The sequence below is a fragment of the Abramis brama genome, assembly GCF_963993115.1.
Source record: "Abramis brama genome assembly, chromosome: 8".
NCBI lineage: Eukaryota > Metazoa > Chordata > Actinopteri > Cypriniformes > Leuciscidae > Abramis > Abramis brama.
Genome location: NC_139970.1, coordinates 41,583,748 through 41,608,454, shown reverse-complemented (window position 1 = coordinate 41,608,454; position 24,707 = coordinate 41,583,748). Strand labels below are relative to the sequence as shown.

The following is a 24,707-nucleotide window of genomic DNA, read 5'->3' as shown; positions in this document are numbered from 1 at the left end:
CTCTATCAGTGTTGATGAAGCTTGTGTGTGTGTGTGTTTAGCTGTTACTGACAGGTCTGGTGTCAATCTCACTCCTCTGAGTTAAAGAAGGGGTTTGTGTGTGCCTGGGACGAGGGCCCGGGACCACCCGTCCGGCATGTTACTGAAGGCCCGGGAATGGACAGGAACATCAGTGAGCAGCTCAACAAAGCCTTCGAAGCGTACCGAAATGTGTCTATTGAGAAAGAGTTGGCCAGAAAGGAACTTCAGCATAAGGTGACGTTTGTGAACTATCAGTTCCCATCAGATTTTAATCAATTCGTTAGCATGAGAGTTGGACAGACAGACACTTACGTGAACCCATTGCTTTTGCAGAGCGAGCAGTATCAACGGCACACTCAGATGCTGGAGAGAACGATAGAAGAGCAGGCCAAGACCATCTTCCATCTTAAAGCTGAGCTCAGTTCAGTTCGAAAACATGCACCAGGTTAGAAATGGGGTTTTCTCTTCACACACACCTTATCTGCTGTATGAAACAGACTGTAAATCAACTTGGAAGCATCACAAGGAGAAAATGTGGAAATAATCATAATACAGAAATGAGGTGTGTACAGTTTAATATAATAGTACAGTCATTAAAACTGAAGTAACACAAATGGGAAAAATGGGAACTATCTGATGTTTGAACTTCTTCAAAATCGCAACCCTTTGTCTAGATTCTCTAAGGTCATGAGGGGGATTAAAAAAAATATATATATTTATCATTTTTGTAAAGGAATTTGTATGTGGACACCATTTTTTTGTCTAGAAAAATACTTGCAAATGTTTAAGCAGAAGCCTTTAGATCAAAGAGTTTACATATAAATGAATTCGAGTGTATCCACATTTTTGACTGATAGTGTACATTGTGCAAATACAAAATGAAACTAAGGATTAAGAAAATATATATAATTTAGAAAAAAAAAAAAAATATATATATATAGAAAATAAAATATATATAATACATAAAGTAAATACTTATATAAAAATATATAATATATTTATGAGGGTAAATTTCCATTGTCACACTCTTTATGGAATATAAATATAGAAAATATGTTTTAATATGTAACAATAAAAATTGGTTGTTTATTGTATCCTCTGAGAATTAAGAATCAAGAAAGCATTACATGACATAAAGTAAATACTTATAAAAAATATATAATATATTTGTGAGGGTACATTTCCATTGTCACACTCTTTATATGGAATATAAAATGTTTTAATATGTAACAATAAAAATGGGTTGTTTATTGCATCCTCTGAGTTAAAGAATTAAGAATCAAGGAAATTTTTTTGAAATAATTCCTACTCATTTCTTTTCTGTATTCATATGTTGTAAAAAAAAATATAAACTTATGAATTTTTTTTGTATACATTATATAGACCAAACTTGTGGACTATAAATAAACTGAGAAAGCATCAGACAATTTAACAAACTGCATTATGCCCATCATGTGGGCATATTATTATTACAACTTTAAATATCATTTATAACAAGTTTATGCATGTACTAGATTGTGTGTTACATGCTCAGTATGCGAGTGTTATTTTAGCATGCAGTGTTAGCTATCACATGCATGCTTTGATTTGATGAGTGTTCAAATGTTGTCAAGTGTTGTTATTGTTGATGAGTTTGACTGTGATAACGTGGCCCTATATTTTTTTATTTTTATTTTTTTAGAGGAGGTCTGTGAGCCTGCGTACAGAAAACAGGAAGTAGAAACCTTGTCACCCAGCGATCATCGCTCTGACAACCCGTCCAGTCCCCACAGGACTAACCATTTCCTGGTGTGTGTTTTCTCTTAATGTCCATATAAAGGGATGTGACTCTGGCCAGTGTTTGATTCAGAGTTTTTCTGCAACACTTTGGCCAAACACAAGGAAATACACCATGTTGTTGTTTTTTCTTCTTCTTTCTTTCTCAGTTATTGTGCAAGTGCAGATTTGGTTGTGATGTAATTGTTCTGAAAGGACTTCTCTGGCCGTGACCCCTGACCCTCCAGCCTTTATATTGTGTTCTCATCGTTAACCGCCTGTAAGCACAGACAAACCCTAATAGCTGAGTTTGCAGTGCTTTGCTAGTTATCCACAGTTCACTCGAAGGGTTAAGTTGTGAGAAATGTGCGAAAAAGATGTAGTTCTCTCTCTTCACAGTTTGATATCATTTTTCATCGCTATCTGTCCATAGTGAGAATGTTTCTCTAATTGAATCCAGTGTGATAATTCTTCTCAATTGTTTTAATCGCACACACGTTTATAACCCACAGGGGGCAGTAGAGCATAACACTTTCATTTGCTCGACCAGATCTCTAACCAGCGTAGCACAGACACCGAGAATTGAGTTCTCTCTCATGAAAGGAGGTGTCACTTTTCTTAGATGACTGTGACTGAAAGATATAGACATAACAGTTTGAAATGGCAACTTTCTCCTTTTCCTGAACTTAATCTTGGGTAGATAATGGCCTCCATTCAAAATCTATAGTGAGCCTAACCTGTAAATGCAACAAAGTATGTTATTCTGTAGCAAATTCACTCAAAGGTGCCATAATTAAGGGAGTTGGTCGTTTTTTTTGTGAAATTGAATGGACTTTTTAATGGACTTTTTAAAGTATTTTCCACTGGGTGAATCATACGAACCCCTTTAGATTCAGACATGATTTTCACAACAATTAAGCACATTTTCACGCCAGTTCTCATTACCGTAATGCAAAAATTATTATTTCTTTTTAAATTTTTTGTTACAAATTTGTTGTGCTGTCTTTTATTTGTGCTTGTTTAAAAAAAAAAATATAATAATATATATATATAATCAAGTAATATTTTTTTTTACTTGATTGCATATATATATATATATATATATATATATATATATATATATATATATATGCAATAAAGTAAAATATTAATGGAAACGGAAAGTGCAAGAAAATCTGAAGAAAAAATGCATTATAATAATAATTAGAATTTGAGCATGTTGGAGAGAATGTGTGATGAAGCTGTAATGAAATTAATGTCACAATAGAAAAGTCTTAATGATCTTAAAAATATTATTTCTATTATTATTATTTTTTTTTTTATTCATCCAGCTGAGGTCTATAGTTTTCAGTATAGCTTGTTCATGCATTTAGAGAAAAAATTGTGAAATATGTTTGTGATATTTTTGAATGCGCAAATACTTTACACACTGTAGCCATGACTTTCACAACAATTAAGCACATTTTCACGGCAGTTCTCATTACCGTAATGCAAAAAATATATATATATATTTTTTTTTTATTGTTACAAATTCGTTGTGCAGCCTTTTATTTGTGCTTGTTAAAAAAAAAAAATAATAAAAAAAAAAAAAAAAAAAAATATATATATATATATATATATATATATATTATGCAATAAAGTAAAATATTAATGGAAACGGAAAGTGCAAGAAAATCAGAAGAAAAATGCATTATTATAATAATGAGAATTTGAGCATGTTGGAGAGAATGTGTGATGAAGCGGTAATTAAATTAATGTCACAATAGAAAAGTCTTAATGATCTTAAAAATATTATTTCTATATAGTTTTCAGTACAGCTTGTTCATGCATTTAGAGAAGAAAATGTGAAATATGTTTGATTGTGCAAATACTGTACATAATGTAGCCATATTTTATATCTTCTGTTTGTTTTTGTGCAGATAAGCGAACCCACAGAGTATTCTGGGATGCTTCCCCATCCAATATCTCCTCCCGGCGAAATGAAGAGGTAGATGAATCATATCACTTTACAAAATATTTAAATTTTAATGAAGGATTTTGCACTTCAGTCCCTTAGGCACCCAGTCTAAAGGTTCAAACTTGAACTAAAACAACTGATTAACAACTCTGTTAAGTTTGTTTATTGGAGTTATCAGGTCAGTATTGTTCTTGCAGAATATATCTTGTGTAATATCTGAATAACATTCAAACTGATCCAAAAACAACACCCCTGATACACAGTGCTCATGAAATACTAATGCCGTTCAGTTGATGTGGCTTCAGTTTGGAACAAGGGGAGGTGAACATGTCTGTATATTCTTAAATATCATGTTGAATGACATTCAGAAGTGGGGCGGTTATACTTCATGGGTTAAGGCTTGTTTGGGTTAACTTAAAGTTAAGTCATATGTCTTATGCTTATGTCACCAAAAGTGAAAAGTGTGTCCCAGAAACTTAAAATATGGTGGTAAAACGCCTCCGTTATGAAAGTTTTAATACGTTTAATGTGGTCTCCAACATTGCAGTCATGTAGAAAATGCACTGAATTGCACGCAATATGCACATTATACACATAATGCACACATTATAAATCTAATGTTTCTTGTCTTGGATGCTGTTTGGTCAATACAGTGTTCCAGCTTTACACCACATAGAAATGGCTGCAATGTATAGAAACCAACAGTTAACTTTAAATTACATGTCAGGACTTGATATTCTAGCAGAAAGATGGCACTTTATGCTAAATAAAATGACTTTTTAATGATAAATTATTACAGTTTATGAGGAACTGCTATGTTGAAAGCAATAAGGCATATATTGCATGAATTTATATTATATTTTTTATATTTATATTATATTACAATATATTATATTGTATGAATTTTTTATATAGTTAGTTATTGAAGTTATTTACTTAGCTAGTTACTTAGTTTGGTTGTTTATTTACTTAGTTTAGTTATTTACATAGTTTGGTTATTTACTTAGTTTATTTATTTACTTAGTTTGGTTATTTACTTAGTTTAGTTATTTACATAGTTTGGTTATTTTCTTAATTTAGTTATTTACTTAGTTTGGTTATTTACTTAGTTTAGTTATTTACATAGTTTGGTTATTTTCTTAGTTTGGTTATTTACTTAGTTTGGTTGTTTATTTACTTAGTTTGGATTTTTATTTACTTAGTTTAGTTATTTATTTAGTTTAGTTATTTACATAGTTTGGTTGTTTATTTACTTAGTTTGGTTATTTACTTAGTTTGGTTGTTTATTTACTTAGTTTAGTTATTTATTTAGTTTGGTTATTTACTTAGTTTGGTTGTTTATTTACTTAGTATAGTTATTTATTTAGTTTGGTTATTTACTTAGTTTAGTTATTTACTTAGTTTGGATATTTACTTAGTTTAGTTATTTACATAGTTTGGTTATTTTCTTAGTTTAGTTATTTACTTAGTTTGGTTATTTACTTAGTTTGGTTGTTTATTTACTTAGTTTGGATTTTTATTTACTTAGTTTAGTTATTTATTTAGTTTAGTTATTTACATAGTTTGGTTGTTTATTTACTTAGTTTGGTTATTTACTTAGTTTGGTTGTTTATTTACTTAGTTTAGTTATTTATTTAGTTTGGTTATTTACTTAGTTTGGTTGTTTATTTACTTAGTATAGTTATTTATTTAGTTTGGTTATTTACATAGTTTAGTTATTTACATAGTTGAGTTAGTTAGGTTATTTACTTAGTTTTCTTATTTGCTTAATTAGTTATTTACTTAAATTAGTTATTTTGTTTAGTTATTTACATAGTTTGGATGTGTACTTAGTTTGGTTATTTATTTATTTAATTACTTAGTTTGGTTATTTACATTAGTTTGGTTATTTACTTAATTTAGTTAGGTTATTTACTTAGTTTACTTATTTAATTAGTTTAGTTATTAATTTAGTTATTTACTTAGTCCAGTTATTTACTTAGTTTAGTTATGTACTTAGTTATTTATTTATATTAAGTTTTATGCCATTCATATTTTAATATATTTAAATGAAGTAAAACAGTTTCCAAAAAGTTCCTTTTAAAGTTCCTTCCCAGTGAAGTGTGAGAAACTAGATATTCTGGCTAAAGTTATTTGTTTTTCGAATCTTAACACTGGTTTTGTTTTTTTATTAGCATTATTATTTTGAAAGAGCCCAGCCAGACATTTGACTTTTCTCTTTCTCTTTCGATTAGTGCGAATGTTCTGGACACTTGGCAGGAAATCCAGGGGACTTTCCAGAGGATTCAGACTCTAACCAGAAGGCAGAAAGATCACCTGAAGAGAATACACAAAGGAAATGACACCACTAATGGTAAAATAATGTTTTAGAACCTAATTTGAAATTTCTGGACTAATATCCTTTATTAAATTATAGCTGTTATACCACCTCACCCAAGTGCGTTTCTTCCCATTCTAATTAAATTAGGTCAAATGAAAATGGTGGAGTTACAATTACTTTAGAAATGTCACAACAAATTAGTAATTACATAGCTAGTAGTGTAATGCAGCATACTAGTAATTACACATTTCATTGTTTGTTCTTTCACACAATTAAAAGCAGAAATACTCCACTCAAAGCCATGGTGTAAGGGCTTTTTGCTCCGATGACCTCTGACCTCCATGCAGATGAGCGTGTTGAATTATCACTTTGATAAATGTTGTTTTGAAGCAGCACACTGTTACACAATTACTTGTCCTCTGTGAAATCACTTGGAAAACAATACGCCAGTGAGATGTATTTTTGGACGTGTTTGCATGACGGAAAGCATGCAGAAAGGACGGTGTGTTTTTGCCCCATGGAACGCCCATACGTATATTAAACGCAATTAGGAGTGTTTGCTAAGGCAAGCGTTACTAATAGCTAATACTATTGCTCATACTCATGGTTAGGGCTTCTGGAAAACCATACTGTAAATATATCAGTAAAAAAACAAACATTTAAGGACCAAATTAAATCTTGGCAACCATCTGCATTTTTAAAACCAGAATTATGCAACACCAAAGTCCGCTTGGTCACATCACAGACCAGAACAGTAGAAATTTATTGGCATCACTGTGGATATGTTGCCATGTTAATTGTTGAGGGATTATGGAAAACTTTTGAGGTCAAATAAACATTCTACTCAACTAGATCCTATTTAAAAATTAATAAATGCTTTTATTTCAAGATTATATAGTTCACCCAGAATTGAAATGTTATTATGATTTATTCACCCTAGTGTTGTTGACCTTTGCATTTTATTTGAAATCAAATGAGATGTTATGCTGAATGTATTGCTGCTGTTTTCTATTCAGTGATAGTGGGTGATTTACAAATTCAAGCTCCGTATGTATAGTCATTTTTAGACTTTGAATATATTGCTATATTTTATGTCTTCTGAAACCATATGATCTTTTCCTCTTTTATAGCTCTCAAATTAATTTGCGGTTGTGCACGTTTAAAATTAATGCATTCCCATGCGAGAATTCATTCTGTTTGTAGTCCAATCCAATCCAACTTTATTTAAGCACTTTAAAACAACCAAAGTGCTGTACAGGAAAATAAATAAGAAATCATAAAAAAACAAAAAACAAACATAACAGCTCACATGAGGCGCAAGATTACATATAAAATACAACAATAAAATGAAACGACATAAACATGAGTACAAATAATAGCCACGCAATAAAAGCAATCCAAATAAGAAATTAAATCAAGTAAATAAAGTCGACATCTTACTAGGTGACAAAGGCCACAGAGAAAAGATGGGTTTTAAAAACAGACAGAGAAGAGTCAATGATGTCAAATGATGCTTTTGAATTGAACACAAATGTGAGAGTTCAGCATGTCAGAGTTCATTAACTTTGGGTCTGTTCCTCACATAAAACTATCATATGACTTTAGAAGACATTGGGCCCTATTTTAACGAAAATAATCTTAATTTGAAGAGACATTATTAACATAAACATTATTATTTTTCTGACCCCATTGGCAGACATTTGTTCTTGTTTTGACACTTGAAAATGACACTTGATACGCAAGTATCAAGCGCGAAACGCAAGTAACTTTGTGGGCGGATATCGGGCGCTGTTGCTATTATACCGGCGGGATAAATGACTCTTGCGCCCGACGCAAATCTAAAATGGGTTGGTCTGAAGTAGCTTCATTATTCATAGGTGTGGTTTGGGCGTAACGTGAAATAAACCAATCAGAGCGACATCTCACATTCCCTTTAAGAGCAGGCGCGCTTGTTCCATGGCGGATTGCTATTATAACGGCGGATTTGCCAGGAGCGGTTCACAGCCGAGGAGACCGACGTTCTCGTCAGGGCCGTAAAACACAGAGAAGTGACATTGGGGATGGAGAAACACACCCAAATTAGCTTCGGTTAAACAGGCGTATAATAATTTGGGTAAATGTGTAAGCTAGATTTATGCCTATTTTTTCACATCTTCATGGACACCACAATGATTTCCCTCATGTGTTAATATTTTTCCTTGTAATAATGTATGGTTTTCTAAAAATGTGAACTGCTGCGTCTGTGTAGATGAGAGAAGCAAAGTGTATGGCGTTGTGCACACGCTACATTATGGCCAAGCATGCGCCCTTAAAATAGCATATGAGTAACATGCGCAAACGCTTGACTTTAGACTAGGTTTCTCCCGGTCTGTGGCGGAATTGTTTTCTGAAACTGCAAAATAGCACCAGGGAACGTTTGCGCCGGAACACGCCTCCTCTTTTCGCTGAACCGCCCCCGGGAGCGCAAGTTCATTCCCTAGTTTACCGACGTGCGTCTGTGGAGGGAAAAGTCCGCTGTGCGCGGGGGCACAATAGGAATGATACATGCGTCGGTGTACAAAGTCAATTGCGCTGGGTGCAAGATAGGGCCCTTAGAATATTGTGCACAAATCATATAATATACTGTTTTGATGCTTTAATGGTGCCCTTTTTGGGGCTTTACAGTGTAAATCTGCACTTTTGTTTATGGAAAAGAGCAGCTCAAACATTCTGCCTAACATCTTTAGTGTTTCACTGAAGAACGGAAAACAAAATTTCTAAATAGTAATCATAAATAATAATAATACTTTTTCTCACAATGATCTCAGACTTGCTGCCTTTTTAATAAAATGCCTCCATCGGTTTACGAGGAGGTTGAAAGCCATGCTTTGATGATCGTGATTTCATAATATGTCACATTACTATCTCCACGTGCCTTCTCAGTGTGATCACACGCTTTGATCAGGACGCATTGGAGGTGAATTTCGAGCTCTGAGTCTGTAGTTGATTTTAATTGCTCTTGCAGTGGCAGCGGCTGACGCAGTTGTTATGGTAGAGCAATTCTCACTGCATTGTTTGGTGCTAAAATTGACAGAGTTCCTCATTAATAGTCAGCGTTGCATGGTGTACATATCACTGCTGTGCTTTCTCTGCATCTGCATACTAATGCACTCGTATCTATATGAGCGAGAGAGAGATTGATGAGAGAAAAATGCTGTTCCTTGATGCTAAAGCACAATCAGTTTAATGTAATTACATGAGGCTTGTCCGTTTCCATTTGTGTTCCTCTTAATGCTTGATTAATAGATGTTTATGTTGTTCATTTAGCAAACACTTCTATACAAAGTGAGCTTAAAGCAATCATTTTTAATTGTAATTTGGACCAGAAACTTGTTTCTGATGCTGGAAATACATGATAACACATGTACCACAAGTACTGATTATTTCACAAGACTCTTTCAAAGATTTGATGCCACTCTCCTGGAAAACCTTTTCCTCTCAAGACATTTACATAATTGCATTTAGGAAACTATTTCATCCAGAGTGACTTTATGATGTGTAAATGTGGTAAATAGTCCCACTGTACATTTGATAATATTAATGCATTAGCTAACATGAACTAACAACAAGCAATATATATATTTTTACAGTGTTTTTTGAATCTTTGATAATGTTTGTTAAAGAGGACCTATTATGCCCTTTTTGATTTTGTTTCTGGGCTCTACTAGAATAGGTTTTCATGCTTGAATGTTCGAATGCCAACTATGGTCGCAAGTTCCATCGTTATTAGCGCAGTTCAACGAGTCAGTGTTTCCAGAACCCATAGTTCCAACAAACGTTCGCAAACAGCATCGCAAAATTGTGTGTTTGGAGCGACAGCTCTCGATCTGTGGTTAGAAGCAGAGTTTCTTGTTTGCATGACATGTGGACTCAATAAATCCTTATCTTGAGCCAAATAAGCAAGCTGACATCCAATACAATCTATATGTTTTTATTTTGAATATATATAAATGTCATTTATGTGTTTTAGTTTGTCAAGAGATTTAAAGCACCGTTTTTGAAGAGTGTGCCTGTGTGAACATGCTCTAGTACGTAAGAACGAGCCTATGAATGAATGAGGAAATAAAGCAAAATAACTGAGAAAAATGAGAATTGGTCATCAGATGTCATGTTCATGTCCATTATTGCAAATAATCTGGCATTAATTCGATCTCAAACAGATTCATTAAAAGAAGTTATAATTACTCCACCACCTGCGTGACATCATTAACCAACGTGGTTGAACGACAAATTTGCAACAATGCGGTTTCAGGAAAGAGTCGTGACTAGCTAGTTGATTTCTTCCACAATGCATCGTACTATGATAGTTAGGAAGCGAGTTACATTGTTGTACGGGATGAAACACACCCCTGTTTAGTTCCTGTCTCTATGAAGCCCCTCCTTCTGAAAAGCACACTGTGCTCTGATTGGTCAGCTGGATCAGTGTGTTGTGATTGGTCAACAGCTTCGAGTGTGTTTGGGAAATGTCCCGCCTCTTACCATAACCGCCAGTTTCAACACACTGCCAGAGCCCGTCTCGTACGGAGAGCCTGGCCACTCCCTATTAAGTCCTATTGTACCGAATTTTGGTTGTAGTTCCACCAGAGTTCCACTGGGGGCGATCGCCCATGAGTGCAAAGTGAATGGGAGTCTATGGAGCTAGACGGCTCCATAAATTTGTCTCTTTCACCCAATTGCCGTTGAGAAATCTCAGATTTGATTGTAGGTTTTGCAAGTTCAACATGGGTTATAGGTCGAAAGTTGAATGAACGAGTACTTATGTCCTTTCGATTTCTTACAGGTTGAGTTGTTGTTGCCCATAACACGCTAGCATTCTGCTAATGAACGCTGATTGGTCAGTGAAGGACTGATTATGACCAGAGATACTGCTTGATGGTCTTTTAAAACAACTAAACAAAAACTCTTCTAGCACGTGTGTTTACCTGTGTCAGCTGTGTTGTCGATGTCTCGAAAGAAAAGAAAGTGCAGAGCGCGAAAGCACCAAAGTGACTGAAGGATTGCCTTAAAGCAGTATCTCTGGTCGTACGATGTGTATGACGTCATTGACATTTTAAAAGACTTTTTAAAGCAAATAAGTGACTCTAAAAAATCTAACACCCAGCAATGTGTAATTTCTTTGCATCTCCTTTCGAATACAACATTCAAATTACTAGCCAAAAAATTACATCCTGAGAAAAGTGGATTTTGAGGGGTATAGCTCCATAGACCTCCATTCATTCTGCACTCGTCCTGTGAGCGCCCTCATGTGGAGCCAGAGTGGAACTGCAACCAGTTCAGAAGCCGGAAGTTTACTGAGAGTGAAACTTCTCCCCTTATTAGACATTCTCTGACACTACTAACTAACTCAACCAGGCCCCGCCCCTTTATTCTGCATGAATTATTGAAATGAGGGATATTTTGACGTGTTCGTTCCCGGAAGAAACTCATGACTACAATGGAGGTGTTTCAGGGAGTTCAGAAACACTGATATAGAGAATAACTCACGCTGGAGGGACTTTCAGAGCTTTTTCATGCTCAAAATGCAACATTACACACTGAAGAAAGATGAACAAAAAAAAAAGAAAAAAAAAAGCATCATAGGACCCCTTAAATAAAAATACAATTGTTCATGTTAGTTACTAATTTTAACAGATAGAACTTTTTTATTTTAATAATGCTAATGTTATTTTCAACATTTACTAATAATAATGAATACTGTAGAAGTATTGTTATTTGCTAGTTAACTAATGTTAAAAATGTTACCGTGTTTTTCATGATATGAGCATAACATAAATGTTTTGTTGATTTTGTTGATCTGATTCCAGTGCAGTTTTCCATGCCCATCCAGTGCACGGACGACACGGCAGAACAAGCCGAGGTGTCGTTTTCCTCACCGCTGAGGTCAGAGGTCGACGAACCCTCGAACTCCGCGTCCCTTGCGTCACGTGGCGCAGTTCCAGTCAACTCCTCTTTTGACCACCTTTCCCTAAGCGGCCTGAGTGTGAAGTTTCCCCCAAACACAGACGACGAGTACGACTTTCTCAACAGTACTCCGGATAAACGGGTGGACCTGCCTCTGCACAGACTGGACCTGGGAGACCAATTGCACACAATGAGGGAGGAGTCTTGTTCATCATACTCCGCCCCCTCTTCGTCAGCTCACACCTCTGCATCCGCATCTTCTGCCTCGCATGAAAATGTACGAGGACCCCAACAGGTAAGATGGACATTCACACCCAGGATGCCTTGAAAGTTTGCCGATATCGTTATTAAGAATTGCAACGTAGGACAGGTCGAATTGTACGAACAAAAAATCTTAAGGTGCGTCCCATTTCGCTTACTATGACGTTTTGCAGTATAAATAGAGCGAGGAGTGTTCACACTGTGAATTGTTAGTTCATGTTAGTAAATACATTAAATATAGTTAACTAATGAACCTTATTGTAAAGTGTTACCAAATAACCTTATAAAATTCGGTCGTGTACGTATTGCATAAGTACATCATGCAATACGACATAAGTATTGTACATTAGTACATAGGTATTGCATAGTGTTGTTTTAAGTATGTAGTGTATAGTGCGACATTTAGGACACATCTTAAGTGATGTGAGAGACATACTTAAGAAAACAACTATAACAGCAGTCGTTTTTTAATTTTATTCACAACCCTGTCAGGTTAAATTTGGAAACATTGCATTGTATTTGGCTAATATCACTCAAAAAATATGATTTTTATGTCATTATAGTGTTCTGTTCCAAAACCTAGTCATGTATACTGACCACAAAGGGAGAAACCAAACTGCAGTGCAGAGAAGTGATTCATTCAGAATCTCTTGATCTAAGAATTTGTTTCATTAGCATAGAAATACACAGCATTCTGAAACTGTAAGTTTGTCCATTTTTATTTAAAATGCATTTCATTCAATAGGTATTGTTTTTTACGACCTTTCTCTCGACTTAGAACCCTTGAAAAGGTTTTTAATCAAGTTAATCCAAATTAAGTTTTAGAATTCTTAGGAAAAAAATGGATCTAATAATAACTCAAGTATGGTTTTCACTATTAAAATAAGCAAAGAAGCAAAACAGGGTTATTATCATTAACTAAAACTAAAACCATACTTTTTTTTTTTTTTCTTGAAACAAAATAAATGTTAACTGAAATAAAATATTAAAAAGTTAACACTTTATTTTCGATGGTCAACTTTAGACATTCTACTAACTATAAGTGGACCATCGAAATAAAGTGTAACCTAACCTAACCTTTTTTTTGTTGCTTTTTACTTGTACTGAGCTCATCACAATGCATTTTGGGATTGCCTGCAAAGAATGCATGCAATGCTGCCACTAAATAGGATATTGTAGAAGGGATTAGATTCAAAATGTTTTTCATTTTGGTTCTCTCTGAGCAGAAATGCTAATTTTACATTTCTGGTCTTTCTAAATGGTAGAATGAAATAAAAGAGAGGTAAATAATGTTCTTTTTAAAATGCATGTACACTGTACATAGGTCAGCGACATCATTACACATGTTTTGCATGAATAAAGACGACTGATGTTTGATAGAGAACACATTTTACCACAGCATAGTCTTTGCGCGGCAGAATCACAGAAACCACTGCAGTCGGCACTGGACATGTGAAATCATTCCCTCATAACAGTGCGCGGGAAATTAACAGATTCATGCAACAGGAAGTGGTGTAAATCGGAAAGTTTACTTGGACAAAATTCTTTAGTCATTGGTTTTTAGGGAAAATTCCAGCTTTCCGTTACGTTCTGCAAAAACAAACAAAAAACTATTTGCTTTTAGTTTTTGTTCCTTGAATCATTTCTAATCTTTGCATAAAAAGTAGTATAATATGTCACCAATTATTCTGAGCAGCATTCATGTCAGTGGTGTGTCTATGATGCCTTTAAATGCCGCCTAGCTATGTCTATTAACATAAAGCATAATGTCTTTGCTTTGCATGTGCTAAACGCTTATTCTAAAGCCTGATGTCAAAAACATAATGTAAGCATGAGGTTGTTTTTTTATATTTTTGACATCTAGTGAATGATACCCATTCTTTTTGATACATTAACATTATGCTACACTTAATCTAAATAGGCAGCATTTTAAGGCATCATTTAAGGTGCTCTAAAAGCAAAGATTAAGGTACAGGTAAACAGCATGATTATGATGCCTGTTAGCATAAACCTATTTTCCAGCAATGCATGTATTCTTTGTAGAATGGGCATATCCCATAATGCATTGTGATGATGAGCATTGTGTTAATGCATTAAATGCATTTCAGTCCTGAAGTGTTCAGACTTCAGTCTACTTCTATTTTACCCAATATTTTTGTATGCTACTGTATTTATTTTTATGCTTATTCTGTGGCTAATAATATTGTGCTGTTAGCTTAGCAACATGCTAACAACAAACTATTGAAGTGAATTGAATTAAGTCTTCTGTGCTCTTCGTGTGAAATGCCTATATAGGCAGATACAACTCAGCAATACAACTCACTAGGTTTTATAACAACGTGTATATTATGTAAACTAGACAAATCTACACATTATATTTTAAAAAGCACGTTATACTACACAAAATTCATAAGCTAAATATTATATAGTTCTTCTCATAGGTTTACAAGGTTTACAGGTTTACATAATTTTTTTAGATTATAAAAATCTTAAGTATTTTAACATATGATATAATATGTAAACCAAATGATCATGTTCAAATTAAGTTTTTTTGTCTTGTGGAATATATGTAAATATCTGTTATACAGCTTGTGCAAAACGCTAAACATCTTACAGATTCTGGAAGGGCTGTGTAAAGTTGCATATTTACAACTGTATATATTTGCAGCTTGTGAAATTGCCAAGGAAATCTAATTAAACGCATATAAAGAAGAACCCTATTGCTTTTACCTGTCCATATGGAGAGCCGCGAAACTCGCACCTATTATGTAAGGCTCACATCTGCACAGGAATTGGGTGCTATTCCATTTAGGATGTCAATTAGGATGTGCTAAGACCACAGAGAGCTGTGAATCACATATTACCTCGTCTTCTGTGCTGTCGTACTATTACACTTGTTTCCGGACTGTTCTTTTTGCTCTCTTTGAGCTCAAAAGCATTGCAGATACCTGGACTCATCTGTTTTAAGAGCATGAAAAAAAAAATTGTGTTGTTGGCAAAACAGACATTTTGAACGGAATGGCTAAATTATGAAGTGTAAATCTGGTGTCATCCAAAAAAGAGCATATTTTTTCCCATCATGGCATAAAAAAAAAAAAAAACAGTGCTGTTTGCAAATGGGCGGATCTTAATATACGTGATAACAGATTGATTATGAAGTCAGTTGTTTTGGTTATCTTCATATGACTGCGTCCAGAATGTGAGACAAGTTAAAAAAATGCTTTTCTCACTAGCAGAGAATCTAAATGAAATGCAAAAGCTGTATTTTTATATATATATATTAGGGCTGTCAATCGATTACATTTTTTAAATCTAATTAATTACACGATTTGGCTGAGAAAATTGCCCCCAAAAGATGATTTCACTTTTCTAACTTTAGTTAGTGTGTAATGTTGCTGTTTGAGCATAAACAACATCTGCAAAGTTACAACGCTCAAAGTTCAAAGCAAAGGGAGATATTTGCATTTAAAGAAATTGCTTTTTAAGAACTACAACAAACGGCTGGTAGAGACTACACAACATTCATCCTGGGTTGGTGACATCACCAACCCTAAAATTTACATAACCCCGCCCCCTGAACACGCAGTCCATGTTGAGAAGAGGAAGAGTTATTGTAGTCGCACATTTGTGAGTCTGCTCAAGTTGTCGCATGTCTTTTTTCACATGCAATGCAGTACGCTCTGCGTCACTCTGTAAGCATCTTACAATAGTTCCCACACAAGCGATTTTATAGATTATCATGACAGAATATGCTAATCAAAGACTTGAAGATAGTTAACTCCATATCAGCAACATAAATTCATCAACTAACCATTCAGAAATGTCCTGTTGCTTCTACATGTTGTCACTTCTTCTTGAGTCTCTCCATCATTCTTCGACTTCAGTTTAAACATAAAAGTTTCTGATATTTTAGTGCGTGTCTGTGTGAGTGCAAGCTGTTGAAGCTCCGCCCCCTGTGCTGGGAGCAGCAGCTCATTTGCATTTAAAGAAACAGACACAAAACGGTGCGTTTTTACTGACCCTCAAAAAGGGACAATTTTAACATGCTATATAAAATATCTGTGGGGTATTTTGAGCTAAAACTTCACATACACACTCTGGGGACATCAGAGACTTATTTTACATATTGTTAAAAGGGGCATTATACCACCCCTTTAAAGTCATTACTGTGTTACATGAGCATCAAATAAGCATCACAAAAAGTAGCTTTAGAAGGAAATATAATATTTGATTCAACATCAGATTTATTACACAAACTTTTATGGTTCAACGGCCATGAGGGTGAATAAATAATGACGGAATAAAAATTTTTTGGGTGAACTATATCTTTAATGGGTTTTTTATTAATATTTAAATTTTTTATTTAAATTTGAATGAAATGATACTCTAAACAAGAAATGCAATCATTCAATTTGTTTAAATTGCTGATTCATTCAGGAATTAAGTAAATGTCTCTCTTTATGAATGGGCCATTGAATCATTGGTTCACCCGATATTATACAATATTAACTTATTTATTGAACTGTTGTATAAAATCAATATCACATTTACACTCGTACTATTCAGGACAAAAACAGCACTCGTTTGATATTGCGCTTGTTACTCGTGTGATGTCGCTTAACTATATCAGTATAAATATGTAATATTGTCTCTATATTAAATAAATATGAGACAAATATATATATATATATATACATATGTGTGTGAGTGTTATTATTTTTGTTAGTGTTATTATTACACAACCATGTCACATAAAGGCCTTAGCTTTTGCATTTCACTTGCATAATATTTCGTATTAATGAAGTAATGCAATACTTCAGTGCATTTTACCCTGCAGTATGAGCAGTTTGAGCTACAGATGCATGTTGAATAGTTTAATCTTGGCTTTTATTAACCCATCATTATCTGATGCCAGCTTAACAAATTAATAATTTGCCAGTATGATTGCCCTCATTGCTGTCTAATGTCCTTTGTCTATGTCCAGCTTTTTTGGACTCCAGACCTCCCGGACTTGTCGGCCCAGGCGTCGGGGACAGACGCTCAGCAGATGAACAGCCGAGAGAAGTGTGCCTTTTGTGAGGATGATGTACACCCAAATCACATGTATAGCCACCTCAATTCACACTTCAAGAACAAAGCTGGCGATTGACACACGCGGGCAAGGGGTCGCCCGCCGGACTGAAACGGCCTTTATTCATGGCTTTAAGTAGCACACTTCCCTTCTGAACACATTTGCTCACGTCCGTCAGCGACACGATGAAGAGAGCGGAACCTTTCCGCGGTCATTTATTTAATTAGGAGAACTTTAAATGGTGGTTATGTCTTAATTAATCTTTTTAGCTGCATTTTAGTTGGAGGCGTTCCGATGAATGGCAGTTTAACTGTAGAATAAAGGCAAAAAAGTCATTTAATTTGATATGGCAACATCAAAGATATCCGCATCTCGGAGGGCAAGTTGTCTCACCGTTGTACTTTTATTCAAATGCATCCCAACCTAAAGAACAAGCTCTTACCTGTGCTATGCATATATCAATTAAAACAAAATATCAGTTTCTAGGGATGGTCCCAAGCCTTTTATATGAATATATAACATTTGTGAATGTAAACCGTCATATCTTGGTAATTATGCGATTTTTTTTTTTAAAGTCATAAATCCAATTACACAAATGCTTGTTTTCTCTAGCAATGGTTTTGTTTGTTGGTTTCAAACGTACTTTCTTAAAGTAGAATTATTTTTGTGCATCCTTTCCTCCTAGCTAAATGTCAATATCATATTTTTGTAATATCTTTTTTTTTAAAGTGAACACAATAAAACCACACTGACATACATTAAGGCAAGAGTCACTAATTTAAAACAGGCAAATTTGAACCGTGTTCAAGAGCGTTTTTCTTAAGTGTCAGGTCGGGGTAAGTTGTAGTTTAGCTCTCTTGTTTTAACTTCAGCAACACGGCTGGTAAATTTACATTTTTTTCCATTGAAATGTTGTGGAAGTAATAACTCCTAATTGCTTTAATTTGATAACTTAATTTTAATGTGTACCACCTGTATGAGGGAATCTGTTCATAATGAGAAATAATTCCAGGATAATCATTTCATGATAAACACCATCTGGTTTACGAAAGCACTTCTGCACAGGTATATCAGGTTAATTAAAACTGTGTTTCTACACTGAGTATGCAATACAAGCTCAATTTGTGATTTCATGCACAATTATCTTATGAATTATACTGCATTATTTTGTGGCCTACTTGCTATTAGGCCTGTTTTAGATGTCTGGGGTTCATCCACATGAATGAACACGAGGAAAAAAGCACTGAGAAATATTAACCGAGTGTTTTCTAGACTGCATATCATGTGAATTATCTGCTCAAACACCAAAACAATCTTCCATTTGGTTTTCATACGATCACATTATACCTCTAAACTGCACTGTGCTCTCGTGTGTACTGAAGTGCTTGTGTTTTTATTGGAATATCTTAAACCATGTCCTTGATGCTGCATTGGACTGTGTGTGTGTGTGTGTGTGGATAATTAGCAGCGTCGTAAACAAACGTAATCATTTTCAGTAATTCAGTGACGACGCGTTGAGCAGATAGTCAGATGTGTGTAGTGGCACACGTGTGTGTGTGTGTGTGCAGCGAAGACCTCGCAGCGCCCCGGATTACAGCCTGCTAACACACACACACACACACTCCATAGATGAGCTGGTGTGAAGAAGAGGAGCTAGTTTTGTGGTTGTTTTTCACACTGGCAGACTGGCGCTGCACATTGGGATTTTTGCAGTGTTTCGCTGATTCGCTGAAGAAAAGATACCCTAAAATATTGATTTAAGGGATAATGTACAACCAGCCGGTCATTATCGCAAAATAAACACTGATAGGGTTATTCAACAGCACAAAGCGGGCGTTTGTTTTGACCAGCTTACTGTGTGTAATCCTGGTTGTTCAGTTTGTGGTTTTAAAACCTAAAAGAGAATCAGCATTTTCAAGTCATAGCTTCCCTCTGGAGATTCCTATCGGTTTGTTATGTGTTGGTAAATGAGGTCTGCAGTGCAACATAAATTATACACAGCTATATGTGAATTTTAAAGCTACTATGTAATGTAACTTGCTAACAAGTTTCTAAATGAGGACTAAAACACAAGAATGTGAGTTTGCATGCTTGGCGAATCTGAAAACTGTTGTAGTCCTTGTTTAGCCAAGTTTTATTCTGAAAACCCAATGGAAATTCCCTTGGGAGCCCATGATGACTGATCCGGGTCAACCTACAAACGGATGTAATGACTGAACAGCTCTATTTACTGTATACTTACCAAATAAATAAGTACATTTACTTGAAATATCAATTGATTTTTGAGTTGATCATGTCCAAACTGTTACTTTAGGGTGGTGTTTCTCAACTAAGGGGCAGACGCAGACTTCTGTATATACACACACATATATAATATATATAAATATAATAATATATATACACATATATTATATAAATGCAAACTTTTATGTTAGATGCAATTAATTGCGATTAATTGATTTGACAGCACTATTATATATGTATATGTGTGTGTACACACACATAGGCCTGTATATATGTATACACACACATATGTATAATATATATAAATAAAATAATATATATACACATATATCATATAAATGCAAACTTTTATGTTAGATGCAATTAATCGCGATTAGTTGATTTGATAGCACTATTATATATGTTTATGTGTGTGTACACACATATGTGTGTATGTATACACACACACACACATAGACCTATATATATATGTACACACACACACACACACACACATATACATTAGATAAACAAACGTCATATGTTAGATGCGATTAATCGATTTGATAGCACTAGTTTAATTACATAATTACTTGGCCTTGACCCATTTTTACTCTCATTAAAACATAATTTCATTAATAAAAGTCATGACGCGGCATTCTATTAGAATATCGCCTATCTGACGTAACAGAAGGTTGCTATGCAACAAAAATTATTATTGCTACTGGCAGCGCACAGCGATATGGTGAATTAGGAATAGCATGTTACCTTATATTACTGTTTTTCCACATCTTTATATTTAAAAAATAGTAAGAATATGCTACTCTGTGAACTTTTTGCTTGGAGTAGTTTGAACGCTTTACTGACCAATCAGAAGTCAGCATCGATCTTTTAAGTTGTGGGCTATAATATAGGAAGTCATGCTAAAAGACAACAGATTATTTTCACCCATATTCCCTCCCAAATCCTCGTGTTTTAATGAAGCATAATTTCGCAATGTCTCGCGCCACACATTGCTGTTTTGCTCCAGCAAAAACAACACAACAACTGAGGCACACGACATGCTTTTGCTCTATTTGCAATGCTGAATATTGCATGTCGAAAGCACACAATGTGTTGCGCATAATACACGACCCAACTTGGATAAACAGAGCGTTCAAATTCTCATCTCTCACATCAAAGCATGAATTTATTCTAAAAGGCAGCAAATATGAACTCTCTCCCTAATGATCTCTCTCTCTCTCTCTCTCTCTCTCTCTCTCTCTCTCTCTCTGGAGTCGTGGACAGATGCTTGTACATAATTACGTTGTCAGTGCTCGTTATTTGGAAGAGGAAAGCTGTACTGACAGTTTCTGGGTCCATGTGTTTTCTTTTTCTTTTTTGTCTTATTTTTTTTCTTTTTTTTTTCCTTGTCCTTGCTGTTGACTCAAATTTGACAGCATAATGCCGAAAGTGTAAGACAGAAATATGACTGATTAGATATTCTAAAGGTCTATAGACCTCCACTCCTCGGTAAAGCAGGCCTTCCATTCATTCATTCATCTGCGCACTTTCTTGCAATATATTTGGATTAAAGTCCCCCCAAAAAAGAGGAGGAGGAAGACGAGGGTTATAGATTGAGAAGGAGAAGCAGCAGGCTGATTACGAGGTGTCAAAATTGCCAGGAGCAAAAAGGTGAAAGCAATCAGGGGTGAGAAGAGTGCAGCATTCGTGAGGGGCAACTAATTATCCAATTCATTTGTGGAGAGCAGCATTTGAGTCTGAACGCTGACAGATTGGTGCGGAGGAGAGGGGAGGTGTTGGAACAATGGAACCCGGTTCACCCTCATTACTGCCGCATGCTAATCAGACGCTCCGCGCTGACGCTCCGCGCCGCACAGTTCAGCGGAAAACAGCTTCATTCCAACGCGAAGAAACCCGCTGGAGAGAGAGAGAGAGAGAATAATAAAAATAAAATAAATTACTTTATAATTAAAAATGTTTAACATTTAAATAAACATTTTATTTAAAATAAGAGAGAGATAGAGAGAGAGAGAGAGACCTGCACAGAACTGTGTTGGCTCAAGTTCCACCAACGCATAAACGAGCCAAAAGGTTCCCTCAAGCAAAAGGAGTTGCATTGCTTGAATTGCCTACTAATTTAAATTAGGCTATGTCTTATTTTAACAATCTGCCCTATAATAATCTATAGGTAACCTATACTGTAAAAATGGTAGGCGGTAATGTAATACAATAGCCATAGCCTATGCGGTCAAATCGATTAAACGCATCTAACATAAAAGTTTGTTTATTATATTATTATATTTTATTTATATGTTATATGTCTCTGTGTGTATTTATATAAATATAATATGTATACACACACACACACACACACACACACACACACATTCTCACTATAAAAAGTATATGATCAATAAGTTATGACAGCATGTTTTCTTTGGTTTAACTCATCAAAATAATTTCAATTTCAACTTTTTTATAAATGATAAAAGATTCAACAAATTTTTAAGTCAGTTTCAAGTAATTTATGTTGAAATTACTTAAAAATTCATTGTACTTAATTTAAGGCAGCAACTTCGTTTTACAGTAGGCTATACAAATAATAATAATACACACACACACACACACATTATGTAAACACAAACTTTTATGTTATGCACTTAATCGATTTGACAGCACTATACATTTTTACCTTATACCTTTTATATATATATATATATATATATTACATATACATAGCCTAATACATATACAGAGAGAGTCAACCTGCTCCTCTATATCTTTTTGTCGCCCTCTTGTAATGCGTTTATGTAGCCTATATACATTATTTTATTTAAATATATCAAGGCTATTTTCTATATTAATAATATAAACTACGAAGTCACGTTGGAAATTAAGCTTCCTAATTGAATTAATATACTTGCCGTCAAGAAATGGGACACGGATAATTACATTAAATTAGCATCATTTGAAACATCTGTTGCTATTTCATTTGTGTCTAATCTTTCCTCAATTAATGTTTCCTTATGTCCTATAACTGCACAACATCGTTCATGAGAGTTTTCCGCGAGATGTGGATTTTTAGGCCCATACCAGACCACATGAATTATAGCCTACTACTAATAAAAATTAGGCCAATTATTATAGCCTAATTATTAATATGTTTTGAGAATCATGAAGAATTATTTTTTCGGAAATAATTTCTACATTTATTTTACCTTGCTATATTCACTTCAATTTTTTCCCCAGAGGATTAATCTTGCAGTTTTATTTATTTATTTATTTAAATATAGGCTAACTTTTGAACTATTGAAATGTTTTTTACAAATTAAAAACGAAATTACAAATCAGATTATAAACATGTCTGGAAGAAAAACATTTAGGCTACTCGTTTCGTTTACAGCTGCAAATGAACTTGAGAGTCACTGGACGAATTATTATATTGCGGCATCATATTTTTTTTACTTTTATATTCTACCTGAAATGAATCGCAGTCATTATGACATCACAGAGAATGTACTGAATGTATCGAAATCTAATTAGCTATTGCTATGACGTGATTAATAAATGGGTAGTCTATCAAAAAAAAAAAAAAAATGTTTGTGCGTAAAGTGTTTTCTTAATTTCTTGACCAGTCCGTATAGCTAAAATAAATAAATAAATATATGAACATAATAATTATAATATTTAGTACATAAAATACTAAAACATCAGAAACTCCCTCTCGTTTACACATAGAAAAATAATAGGCTACTTATCAACATGATCTTATTTCTTTTTGTACAGCCAAATAAACCACAATCTGAGTAACCAAGCTGACTATTGCCAAATCACAGTCTGGGAGAGGAGAGGGGGGAAAAGATGGAGGAATTAATATGTAGTGTTAATTAACAGGAAGTCAGAGACAGTCTCAGCATCACTGAGAAAGTTTGATCAGAGGAAGTAGGCTATATTCCCACAGTATTATGTGCGGTGTTTATAACGACAGCTCAGTGCTGCCGAGTTTGTTAGCGAACACCTGAGATCTGAGGACACAATTGTAATCTCAAATTAAACAAATTATGTTTGTTGTGAAATCTAGAGTCAGGTTTGACTGTCATTCTCTTGTCACGTGTCTTTTCCCGCCCCTTACAATTATGTTATTTTATTTAGCAATTTGTCAAGCGTTTCTAGACCCAATATTAGATACATGCCCCCCATCTCAGCTTAGTATTTATTTAGGATATCTATTTTGAGAACTGTATATTATTTGTCCATGCACCTGTGAGAACTCGCGTTGTTCCCTCTAGCAGGTGTTTTAGGTCAGTTGGCCGGTATTTTCTCTCCTCCCGATGGCTCGATGGCCATCTCTCCATATCAAAGTCGTGCAGACAATCAACAACTTCCTACATAAACACATGCGAATATATGGGATGCAGACCAAATGTAAGGGCAAGAGAGGAGAGGGCCACCCCGCAGTTTACATGTTACCCAACAAGCAACGCGACGGTCCCTCTCGGTTCAGGATGCGACGCGATTCCTCCTCGTGTCAGGCGAAATGTGTTGAAGCGAAAGGCTCCTTCCGTAGGTCTCTGAGCAGTCCTGTCTGCTGTGTGTGTTTGTTTCGAGAACCCCGATTCTGGAGCACGGATTTGGCAGTCACAGCAAGTGATGACAGAGGCATTGGTGAGATCGCACCCGGAGCCCCAGAGGACGATACCGTTTCTGAGGAGAGGAAGGCCTCTTAGACCGGCACAGGCTTCGCTTCAAGATGCTTTAAGTCGTGCGTTTTGCTGGTTCTGTACACTCTTCGAAATAAATGTTCCAAAAGCGCGGTTTCGCAGCGATGCTATCATAGAAGAATTCCATTTTTGTTCCCCCAAAAGTTCCATTCAGTGAACCGTTCGTAAAATAAACATTTTTGTTAACGCTTTATTTTAAGGTGACTTTGTTACTGCATATGTATGCAAAATTACAATTAACCAACCCTAAACCAAGCCCTAACCCTAACTGTCACTTTCTATGGTTACACTTTATTTTAAGGTGTCGTTGTTACAGTGTAATTATATATTTAATTACTGAGTAATATTAAGCAACTATATGTATAGAGTTAGGGTAGGATTAGGGTTTGGTTGAGGGTTAGTTGCATGTAATTATGCATAATTTAGTGTTATTAC

The 24,707-nt window shown here is 34.9% G+C and overlaps 1 protein-coding gene across 1 annotated transcript in view; it reads left to right on the top strand.

The window, feature by feature from the left end:
- tank (TRAF family member-associated NFKB activator) overlaps window positions 1–18,087 on the top strand; it is a 19,555-nt gene extending 1,468 nt beyond the window's left edge. The window contains exons 2-8 of the mRNA XM_084122359.1: window positions 42–255; window positions 355–466; window positions 1,703–1,809; window positions 3,696–3,763; window positions 5,968–6,086; window positions 11,897–12,288; window positions 17,239–18,087. Of these exons, the coding sequence (XP_083978485.1) occupies window positions 157–255; window positions 355–466; window positions 1,703–1,809; window positions 3,696–3,763; window positions 5,968–6,086; window positions 11,897–12,288; window positions 17,239–17,403 (1,062 nt within the window). The 5' untranslated portion in view covers window positions 42–156 and the 3' untranslated portion in view covers window positions 17,404–18,087. The remainder of the gene's footprint in view (window positions 1–41; window positions 256–354; window positions 467–1,702; window positions 1,810–3,695; window positions 3,764–5,967; window positions 6,087–11,896; window positions 12,289–17,238) is intronic.
- Window positions 18,088–24,707: the final 6,620 nt, after the last annotated feature.